Below are 11,190 nucleotides of genomic sequence, written 5' to 3' on the forward strand. Positions count from 1 at the left end.
AGAGGCTGGAGGAGCAGCCTGCCTGCCAGCCCCGAGGTGGGTGTTATCACTCACAGGCAAAGGAAGTGATTTGGCTGCTCCACCACAAGGGTTGTAATTGTTTTTAGCAAGCCCCAACATGGGAACTGGGAGTGCTGAGACTCCATATCCATCACACTGACTGATGAATCCTGGGGAAGGGCAGACTCCAGCATCTCCCAGCTCGATAAACCAGCACCAGAGGGGGCATTACAGGAAAAAAAAAAAAAACAAAACCCCTTTCCTTTGAAATATTAAGCAGTAACAGAAACCATCTGCTCTCAAGGAGGACAGTCAGCCTAAACACACCAAATCCTTGTTTAAAGGAACTGCTCACAGCTCAAGTGGATTTGTGATTAGGAACTGGAAGAGCCTGTTTAACCCTGGGGAAGGCTGAGCTGGCTGATCCAAGTGAGTCTGGAGGGTTTACCTCTCTGGACAGGGATGTATGAGCCCTTCCCATGTCCCTCTGTAATCCCTGCTGATATCCAGCAGCCTGCATTGTACAATTACCTCCTCTCCATGGCCTTAAAAGAGCAGTTTCCAAACTGCAGGAGAAGTTTGGCTTGCAGGGGGAAGGGTGTAAATTCAGAGGGAGAGCAGGCAGGAATGTCAGGGTAAGCTGTGGCACAGCCCCCTCCCAGGCTGGGCAGAGCAGGACCACATTGCCAGGTCAGCCCTGTGCCCCTCAGAGCCCTGCCCAGTCCCCTGGCAGCAAACCCAGAGCTCTGTGCCTCAGTGGCCAACATCTCCCATCCTCCAGGCTTAAAATAGCCAGGATTTGGCACGCTCAGGGCACCTGCCCTGGAATTATTTCCACCTGTCATGTGCAGAGATGGATGGGCACAGGCTGGCACTGCACAGGGATGTGCCCCCCCTGTCCCACCCCCTCCAGCAGCTCCCCCAGGGCTGAAGGGCAGGGCAGTCTCACTCCAGGGAGCTGGGGCTCGTCCCTGGGGAAGGAGAGGTGAGCAGGGACTGGGCTTTTCCTGGCATTTCCCCAGAAATGTGCGTGAGGAGGAGCTTTGCGGGTTCAGGGTCTCACTGGAAGCACTGGGAATGTTGATATTCAGAGGCAGGAAGGAAAAGAAGGGACACCATAGAACCTGAACATCCCTGACCTCAAGTTTGATCCCAGTTTGCTCAGCCAGGTGGAGAATCCTGGCATCCAGGTGAGGTGGGATGGGGATCACGACTTCTGCTCCGGCAGAACCCAAGCCTTGCAGCAACAAGGGCCTGCAGAGCCCCACAGAAGGGGCAGTTTAGGTAAATCAGATGTTTTTGCCAAAGTTTCATCAGGGCTGGCTCCTGAGCAGGTTGTCACCACGAGCAGGGGCTCCTGCCCTGGCTGTCCCTGACAGCACAAGCTGTCCCCAAGCTCTGGTGCTCCAAAGCCTCATCCTCGGCTTCAGTTCCACCTCAGATGGCAATTCCTGGAACCACCAGGACCCTTCCTGGCAGAACCTGATCACTGGGGCGTGAGAAGCAGCTACAAGTGTCCAGAGGGCCCTGCCTGGCACCAGGGCAGTGCTGGAAACCCTCCCTGGGCACGGAAAGCAAATCCCCTCCCGCAGTAAATAGCAGGGGCAGCTGATCCTCCTGGAAAACTGCAGCCTGGAGGCATCTTCCACAAAATGGGGACTTGAAACCAGACGTTCAAAGGCCGATTAAGACCTAATGGGGAGGACAGCTCTCAGTTACAGGCTTTGCAGAGGCAAAGTCACCCCCTGGGCCAGGGACAAGCCACAGACACAAGGACAAGGGGGAATGGATTTGAACGACAAGAGAGTGGGGTTAGAGCAGATATTGGGGAAAAATCCTTCCCTGTGAGGGTGGGGAGGCCCTGGCACAGGGTGCTCAGTGGCTGCTCCATCCCTGGAAGAGTTCAAGGCCAGGCTGGATGGAGCTTGGAGCAACCTGCGATAGTAGAAGGTGCTTTTAAGATGATTTTAAGGTCCCTTCTAATTTATGTGGAAGACAAGGGTGCTAATCCTTAAATTACCCTGGCACATGGATGCCATGCCATGGAAATGTCCCTGCAGGTCCCCAACCTGAGTGCAGAGGCACAAATCAAAGCACCCAGCAGCAAGCAGCTCGTGTCCTCCCCGTGTTTATCAGGGCCTCGATTTGTCTGCCTTTCCATCACCTGGGCTCTGGGGAAGGGCAGCAGCTCCTCTGGCTTCCCTCTCCTCATCCCGGTGGTGGCCTCGTCGCCGGGAGCTGCTGATCTCATCCATCTGCTAAACCTGCTACAAATGTCACCTCGTGCTTGACAATAACAGGGCATTTCAACAAGCCTCCCGCTTCTATTTAGATGCAACACACATCCTTGTTCACAGTAATGCCTGCTGAATTATGCAGGAACCGGCTTTCAATTTGAGGAGACGCCGTGCCAGACGAAGCCATTTATTTCAGCTCCCTCTCTGGGGTTTGTTTTCAAGTCAGCACCAGGCTGGCTCCAGCTCCCCTGAAGGATTTTTGATCCTGAGAGCAGTCAGAGCCTCTCTGAGCCGCTCACTAACTCCTCCAAATAAAGCCCTTTAAAGCCTCGTGGGGATGGGATCTTCCTCCTAAATGCAGGTGAGGGTTTGTGCCTGATCCTGAGGGTTTGCACCTGATTTTGGAGAGTTTCACTGAGGGATTGGCTCTGTCCATCCCACAAAGCCTTGACTATCCAAGAGCCACCTAAGGAAATGCTAGGAAAAGCTGTCTTTGCAAAAAGAGCATCCCAAAAATCCAATTACAGTTGTCCTGACTCCCAGATCCCTCACAGAATTCTGCTGGAAGTGACCCTAAAGATGCTCTATTCCCTGCCATAGGAAGGGATTTCTGACTCAAACCCTCCAAGCCTGATACAAAGAGAGAGATGAAAGTATTGTTGTAATAGAAAATAAACACTGCAGAGTCCTTGCACTTGCTCAGAATAGCTGCATTTCATCAGCTCTGCCCCACAGCCACCCAGCAGGAATTGCACAGGGATGTTTCAGTGCATGAGCCTGCTCTCTTGGCTCAAATGTTGGCAGAATTCAATCTCTGAGTCCCTCAAAGGACTTGGTGGCCACCAGGAGATGCTCCCCACTGCAGCCTCAGTTTTTCAGAGGAATTCCTCTATTCCCACTGCTTTCATGGGAAAAGGGGCTATGGAGGAGTGGGGGCTGCCCCTAAACACTGCCTGGGCTGCAGAGGGTCTGTCCTAGAAATGGAATTTCAAAGGAGGGTTTGGCTCTCACATTAGGAGATTTCTCCCTTTTGATAAGGGAATCTCATAGGAAACGGCCCCAAACACTTCCCCTCACTCTCCACAGAATCCCAGACTGGTTTGGGTTGGAAGGGACCTCAAGACCATCTCATCCCAACACCTTCCACCAGCCCAGGCTGCTCCTGTCCCATTTCCCTGCCATCCCTCCCTTGTGCACACACCACCCTGGTGCAGCCCAGCTGCTCTAAGCAGGCCCAGTTATAATGCAAGTTTCTAACTGGGAAAAGAACTTGAAAACCAACTCACAGGCAAATTTCTCCAGGTTTTCTCTCCTCAGAGCCAAGCAGCTGCATAATTCTGCACCTGAGAAGTCACACCCTCATTCCCCAGCTCTTATCTCTCTGCACTTCAGCCACGCAGGTTTATTGCCTCAATTGGACGCTGAGCTCTTCAGAGCAGAGTGTCTTCCTGCCTTTCAGCACTGAGGGCTGTTATTTACAATAAAACCCTCTCTGAGAGCCCTTTCAATCACTCCTTACAGCACCTCTCACTTCCCTGTGGCTGTGGGACAGAAGACACCAAATGCTGGTGCCTGCTGGCTCTGCTCTCCTGCTGCTGAGCTGGCTCACAGAGCCCACAGCAGAGCCAAAAATTGCATTTTTGAGCTGGTTCTTTATAGGAGTGTGCCCTTTGTTGATGGAGTGACAAGAGTATTTTCTGTCCTCTCAAAAAAGAAAGAAACCTAGAAGTTTCTTTCTTCAATTAGGTGAAAAAAGCTGCTTTATAAGCCTACGGAACTTCACTTCAAACTTAAAAATTGCTAATTAGACAAAAGCTAAAAAGTCTCACTTAAGCAATTTACGAAAAAAACCAGTGAACAAAGAAACTAATTACTTTTATAAAGTATTTTATCAAAAGCAAAGACTTCTTGCACTTAGTTTTTCTTTGTTATTTTGCCTTTCATTAAACCTTTTTGTTTCTAACACTGCAACAGAAGCCATCTTGGTAATTTTTATGCTTCCAAAAGTAGCTAAGCTACCTTAAGTGTGTTATAAGCCTCTAAAAGCTTATGAAACTTAGCTCAAAGAAGTTAAAAGCTCATGAAACCTCGCTCAATGAAGTTCTGTAACAGTTCTTTTCCACAGAGGACAACCCCCTGTGCCCCTCTGTGCTGTCCTGATGGTCACTGTGGTGTCCCCAGGAGGGGCTGGGCAGAGGTGCTCACCGAGCTGGGGGTCAGGCCCATGTTTGCCTCGATGTAGGTCTCTGTCTTTGGCTCCACAGCCAGCTCAGCCTCCAGGATCTTCTCCACGGGCATGTCCTCGTTGGCGCTGCTCGTGGACTCCACCTCATTCTCGTTGCGGTCCTTGCCCCGCTGCCTCTCCTCCTGCACGGCTGTGAGGGACACACAGGGACAGTGGCAGGGTCAGACTGTCACAGAGGGGGATCACAGAATCACCAGGTTGGAAGAGATCTTCAAGATCATTGAGTCCAACCCAGCCCCAACAGCTCAACCCAACCCTGGCACCCTGTGCCACATCCAGGCTTGGTTAAACACACCCAGGGATGGGGACTCCAGCACCTCCCTGGGCAGCCATTCCAGAACTTTATCACTCTGTCTGTGAAAGATTTTTTCCTGATATCCAACCTGTATTTCCCTTGGGGCAGCTTGAGACTGCGTGCTCTGGTTCTGTCAGTTGCTCTGTCAGAGTAACGTGATTGTCACTACCGAGTCAGAAAGGGATAAGTGACACAGACTCCAGGTCAGAAAGTTAAAGAGGCAAGAAGCCCCCAGATTATTGGAACCCCTTCTTTTATACACTGCTCCCATACAGGTGGACCTGACTGGTCATTCAGTCAACACATTTCACATGATTGCTTAATTAAGAAGACACCCTTTGGTAAAACATTTTATGAGGAAAACACCTTATTACAAACACCACCTGCAGACTGCTCCCCATTCTTTCTCTCTAGACCAATTCATGGGAAGCTTATCTGCCTTTCTCTCTCTCTCTGACCAGACTGTCATCTCCACAATGCGATGGCTGACTCTCCCAGTTAAAAGGCAAATATGTACATATGTTAGAAGTTTTATAGTTGTGTTTTACCAGAGTAACGTGATTGTCACTACCGAGTCAGAAAGGGATAAGTGACACAGACTCCAGGTCAGAAAGTTAAAGAGGCAAGAAGCCCCCAGATTATTGGAACCCCTTCTTTTATACACTGCTCCCATACAGGTGGACCTGACTGGTCATTCAGTCAACACATTTCACATGATTGCTTAATTAAGAAGACACCCTTTGGTAAAACATTTTATGAGGAAAACACCTTATTACAAACACCACCTGCAGACTGCTCCCCATTCTTTCTCTCTGCCCCCCTAAAACTTCCTAGACCAGTTCATGGGAAGCTTATCTGCCTTTCTCTCTCTCTCTGACCAGACTGTCATCTCCACAATGCGATGGCTGACTCTCCCAGTTAAAAGGCAAATATGTACATATGTTAGAAGTTTTATAGTTGTGTTTTACCCTCCTGTGCTGTTATCAGGGGTGGCCTGGGTTGGGGACATTTGGGAGGGTTGGGTTGTTACTATGGCAGCACCTGACCCCCAATCAAGATTTAAGGAAGTGATCTCCACCACTGGACAGTGAAGGAAGAGTCAATGGACAGAACTTTGGAGGAGCTAAAGGGTGAAAAAGCAAAACGTCCATTGTGTGGATGAGAACATGGTGGGAAAAATCCTCTGCTCCCAGCACCGTAATATTTTATCTATTCAGTCTTCTGTTGTATTTTTTGATAAGGTTTTAATAACCTTTTAAATATTTTGGAATTGAACAGCATTTCTCACAATGTCACCCCCAGGCCCTGCAGATGGCAATGAAACCCCAAAGCATCCTGCAGCATCACCCCCTCTGATGTCTGTTCCCAGTGTGGCCAGAGTGGGATATCCCAGGGAATGTGGGGTTTGGGGGAAGGCAGGGAGCAGCCCCAGCCTGGGAAATCAGCTCTGTGTGTGCATGGAGAGGGATGGCCCTGCTTGGACAGGGAAAGCCCCTTCTCTGCAGAGGGACAGGTCCTGGAAATAAAAAGGTCAAAGACAAATGATGGGAAGCACCACAAAGGAAGCCACACTTTGAGTCACTGCTGGAGAGAGAAAGGGCTGGGTGAAGGGACAGAATCAGGGAATCCTAAAGAAAATTCAGGTCAGTTTAAAGCAGAAATCCCAAATTCAGCCACCTCCGAGGCTGGCAGTGCTGGATTTCCCTGGAGGCCATGCCATGCCCCTCTCCAGCTCCCGTGGGACAGGAGCTCCATGCAAACCTCCATCCTGCCTTTGGCTCCAGACAGACAGGAGAGACCTGTCCCAAATCCTGTGGGGTGGGAATGATCTTGCCAGCAGCCTGTCACATGCTGATGAATTATATCTGAGCAGCTCAGACATGAGAAACACTCACTAGATGCTAATAACATTATTATTATTATTATTAATGACCTCCCTTAGAAACCTGCACATGCTTTTCCTACGCCTGGAAGGCAGCTTTGTGCAGCAGCAGTGGGAACTCTCTCTTTCTCCATTACCCTGTCACAGACCCTAAATCCCACACTTTTCCACAGCACATTTCAGCCCACTCTGCTTGAGAATAGCCCAAGCATCTCTGGCCATCAGACACAGCTCTCTGAACTCACCCAGCTCTTTGCTGAGGCACTCCAATCATGTCAAAACCCTGCTATTTATTGACAATTACCCCAGCACTCCCTCCTGCCGCAGCAGGTTATGGGATGTTAAGGCAGAGCATAAAATAAAAGCAAAATAAAATAAAATAAAATAAAATAAAATAAAATAAAAATGAAAGAAATAATAAAACAAAAGAAATAATAAAATAAAAGAAATTAAAATAAATAATAAAATAAATTAAAAGAAATTAAAACAAATAATAAAATAAAACAAAATAACCCCAGGAAATTGAGACACAGGCTAAAGGAGCCCTCTCTGGCTGTTGATCCCATTAACCCAGCTCCTGGGGCCAATTCCCAGTGCTCCCCCTCCTTCCCTCAGCGTTGCTGTTTGCTGCATGTCAACAGAGCTCAGGCTGTGCCATGTGAAAGCTGTTATGCAAAAAGGCAAGAGGTTCCTTTCTGCAAACTTCTCTGGGCTGCAGAGGCTCCTCAGGCCCACCAACATTGCCTGCTGGGCTGCCAAAGCCAGGTAAATTCAGATTTGTGTCATGGTTTTTGTCCATCTGGCGTGGATTCTTCTTTTTCAAGCCATCATAAAACCCTGCTTTAATTTCACCCCTCCAACCCCACTCCTGCTTCTCCAAGCATCAGAAAAAAGGAAGTTTTTGCTTAATGCCAGCCCTCCTTCAGCAGCACAGATGCACCAAGATTCCTCTGGGCACATTAGAGGAGATGAAACACCTACTAAATAACACGAAAGCCTGAGAGAAAGGCAAACCCTCAACAAATGGGATCTTATAAAAAGAACTAAATGCCAAAGCGCTACTGGAGATTTGCAGCAGCTCTCAAGGATGAAGGTGCAAAGTTGGGATCACTGGGGTCACTCCACCATGGTGTTAACCCCAAAACCACGTCCTCGTGCTGGACATGGGATTTGTGGCAAAGCATTGCAGAGGTCTGGGCAGACAGGGGCTACTTAAAGCCTTCAACCTGCAAATCTCAACCTGATCAGTGCCACATTCCTGGCCTGAAGAGTCAGACACACTCCAGGGGTTGTGGGAGAGGATCTTACAGGGCACCTTGACAGAGATCAGGCTGAACCCAGCTGATACAAGCAATCCAGAGACAGATGGGCAGAGATCAGACATGTAAGGAGTTCCTTCCATTGATCCGAGCTCGGAGCTGCTGCGCCACGGAATCGGTGCTGCAGCTCCCTGCAGAGCTGGTCAGGGACAGCTGACTCATCCCAGCTCAGCCCCACGCACAGCCTGCACTGCAGCACTGGCACCCCGGGCACAGCAGATGGCACAGGCCCACCCAGCAGCCAAAGATAAACCCAGCCCTCACCAGGGAGCATCGTCTGCCCTGCTACACCCTGCTGCCAAGCACAGAGAGCCTCCTCCAATGGCAGGGCAAGTGTGGAATCACAGCGCCATCACCCCGTCCATCCATCCATCCATGGATCCATCCATCCATCATCCATCCACCCATCCATGGATCCATGGATCCATCCATCCATCATCCATCCACCCATCCATGGATCCATGGATCCATCCATCCATCATCCATCCACCCATCCATGGATCCATGGATCCATCCATCCATCATCCATCCACCCATCCATGGATCCATGGATCCATCCATCCATCATCCATCCACCCATCCATGGATCCATGGATCCATCCATCCATCATCCATCCACCCATCCATGGATCCATGGATCCATCCATCCATCATCCATCCACCCATCCATCCATCCATCCATCCATCCGTCCACAGGCACAAGCCCAGTGGAAAATACCCAGATTTTCTGCCACCAGCATTTCCCTGGAGTTCCTGAGGACCTGACAAGCTGTTGTTCCTTCTTAGGAGAGGAGCAGAAGGACACATCACCATTCCAGCAAAAAGATGTGGACTGTGTTCCTTGAGATGTAGGAAAAAACCACCACAGAGAAGAGAGGGAAGGAAAGAAGGACAAGAGGTTTTTTACCTATGAAATCTGGGAAAATGTCCAGCAGTGAGCAGACCCCTCCCCATGCAGACCTAGGACCTCAGCCCTGGAGTCCACTCCCCACTCCACTGGGGATTAGTCAAATAAACCACAGTGGAGATGACAAAAATGCATTTTTCAAATGGATCTGGTCTGGGAATTGCATTTCTTTGTGGGTTTGGTTTTTATTTATGTTTTTCCGAAGAGAAACACCAAGGTGGCTGCTGCATGGCAGCTTGTCTGGTGACACCAAAATGGGAATAACCTTGCTCTTCTCAGCTTCCAACAACGCTGCTTTTCCTGGTCTGAGGGTGGCACAGCTTTTGACCAACAGAGTGGGTCTGTCCCCCTCAAATGCAGGAGCTGAGGCAGGAATTTGCCTTGCTGCATCCCAGAAAAGCCTCTGGTGCAAGGCAGAGCTCTCCCAAGCTGTGGCCACCCTGGGTCCCCAGAACTGAGCTCCCCAGCCGTCTCCCCCCCTGCTGATGGCTGTGCCAATGCTTTTATTCCTCTTCAAGGAGCCTCAGATTGCTGAGAGCTTCTCCAGGCTGGTTTTCTAAACATAAGGGAAGCCTTTGAACCTTGCAATCCACTCGAGGAGAAAAAAAGATGCAGTCAGAGAGCTCGGAGAGGCAGCCCCACCTCCTCCAGCTATGTCTGAGCCCAGCCAAGGACAGAAGCCTGTGTTTTCCATGGCACCTGATGAAGAGCCTCTCCTGTTATTCTGCCTGATTTGGTCTGTACTTGCCTCAGGCCAGCTGCTGTCATGTTTCATCTTGAGCTTCTCCAGCCCATCTGCACTTCCCCAGGTCGTGGTACAGCAAGACATGGAGCCCCATGTGTCCAAGCCACTCCCTGGTGACCTCTGGTGTCTTTAAAATCCAAAATGTCTCGTCCTGTGGATTGCAGATGAACCTCAGCTATCCAAGCACGAGGGCTGATGGGCCAAAATGCCAAGATCCATCCTCCGCAGGTGTCCACATCACACTGGACACCTTGGCTTTGCTCATGGGGCAGCATCTGATGGCTAAAAAAGCAGCTTTGAGTCCATTGCAAAGTGCCACCCAAGCCAGTTCTGCTGCCCAAACCAAGCCCTGTGAGTGGGCACTGCACTTCTGCACCAAAGCAATGTCAGTGGAGGCAGGGAGAGGATTTTCCACAGGGCAATGGTGTTTCTGAGAGGGCAGGAGCAGCACAGGTTTGTTTATTTGCTGGGAGAGACCTGGAGGACAGCAGCTCCAGGGACACCCACCCAGTGTCAATACAGAGCTTTTTGGGATGGAAATCCACCCCTCCTGGAGCAACAGGGTGGGGAAAGGATAATTCACTTATATCCACAAATATCCTTTCACCCACAAATATCCTTTCCATGGGGAAAGGATAATTCACTGCCCCAAAAATGGGGTTTTCCTCAAGGAAACACCTCTCTGTGAACTGAGAGCACAGAGGGAGGCACCAAAGCTCAGCCCAGAGAGCCTCAAACCTGCTCATTTTTAGTTTTCCCCCATCCTGCAGGTGGGTGGTTGCTTATTTATGAGGTGCTGGGTTGGGGTTATTGGGCATTTCTGTTTCTCTCACGCTGGAATTCACTGGGCTCTGCTGCCTTTCACAAAGCCACATCTTTGCTGTGCATCACCAACATCTTGAAGCATTTATGCCCCAGGTACCTGTTTATATCCAAAATGCCAAGACAGCTGAGAAAACAAATTCAGACAGTGTTTCTTCTGCTTTGCTTTCGTGTGTCACCTTTCTTTTTTTCCTTTTTCAGAGGTGCAGCTTTCTGCTACTGTAAACAACCTCAAAAGCTGCGACACATGAAATAAATTGGGTTTTTTTCCCCTCCAACATTTTCAACTGAACGCTGTAATTTTTTTAAAGGATGCAAAATACCACCGTGATAATTAAAAAGTGTAACTTCAGAGTGTTAAAAAGTGGATTGAAACCTTTGCATGCAGTTAGTTCACAAGAGGAGCAGCTCTGGAAAACAACAGCAAAAAATCTCTAGCTCACTTCACTCTCTGGACACTGAAGTATAAACAAACAGCAACAAAAGGAGAGAAAACCATAAGCCAAACTCATTTTCTCAACCTAAGAGCATCCTTAAAAACAAAAAAACCCCACCAAACCCAGCATCATTTACCAGCTGGTTTAAAGAGCAGCACTTTAAAAGGATATAAGAAACAAGCTCATTAAGCTGGAAGACATTTTCCATTCCAAAATTGCTCCTAAAAATAACTGTGCTCCTTGAACTCTGCCACTCCACTAGGCTGCGGCCACTCGCCTGCTTTCACATTCACTTGGACAG

At 49.4% G+C, this 11,190-nt stretch overlaps 1 protein-coding gene across 1 annotated transcript in view; it reads right to left on the reverse strand.

The window, feature by feature from the left end:
• RXRA (retinoid X receptor alpha) overlaps positions 1–11,190 on the reverse strand; it is a 35,628-nt gene that overhangs the window by 13,431 nt on the left and 11,007 nt on the right. The window contains exon 4 of the mRNA XM_005421256.2: positions 4,443–4,612. Within this exon, the coding sequence (XP_005421313.1) occupies positions 4,443–4,612 (170 nt within the window). The remainder of the gene's footprint in view (positions 1–4,442; positions 4,613–11,190) is intronic.

Source organism: Geospiza fortis, unplaced genomic scaffold (assembly GCF_000277835.1).
Source record: "Geospiza fortis unplaced genomic scaffold, GeoFor_1.0 scaffold27, whole genome shotgun sequence".
Taxonomy (NCBI): domain Eukaryota; kingdom Metazoa; phylum Chordata; class Aves; order Passeriformes; family Thraupidae; genus Geospiza; species Geospiza fortis.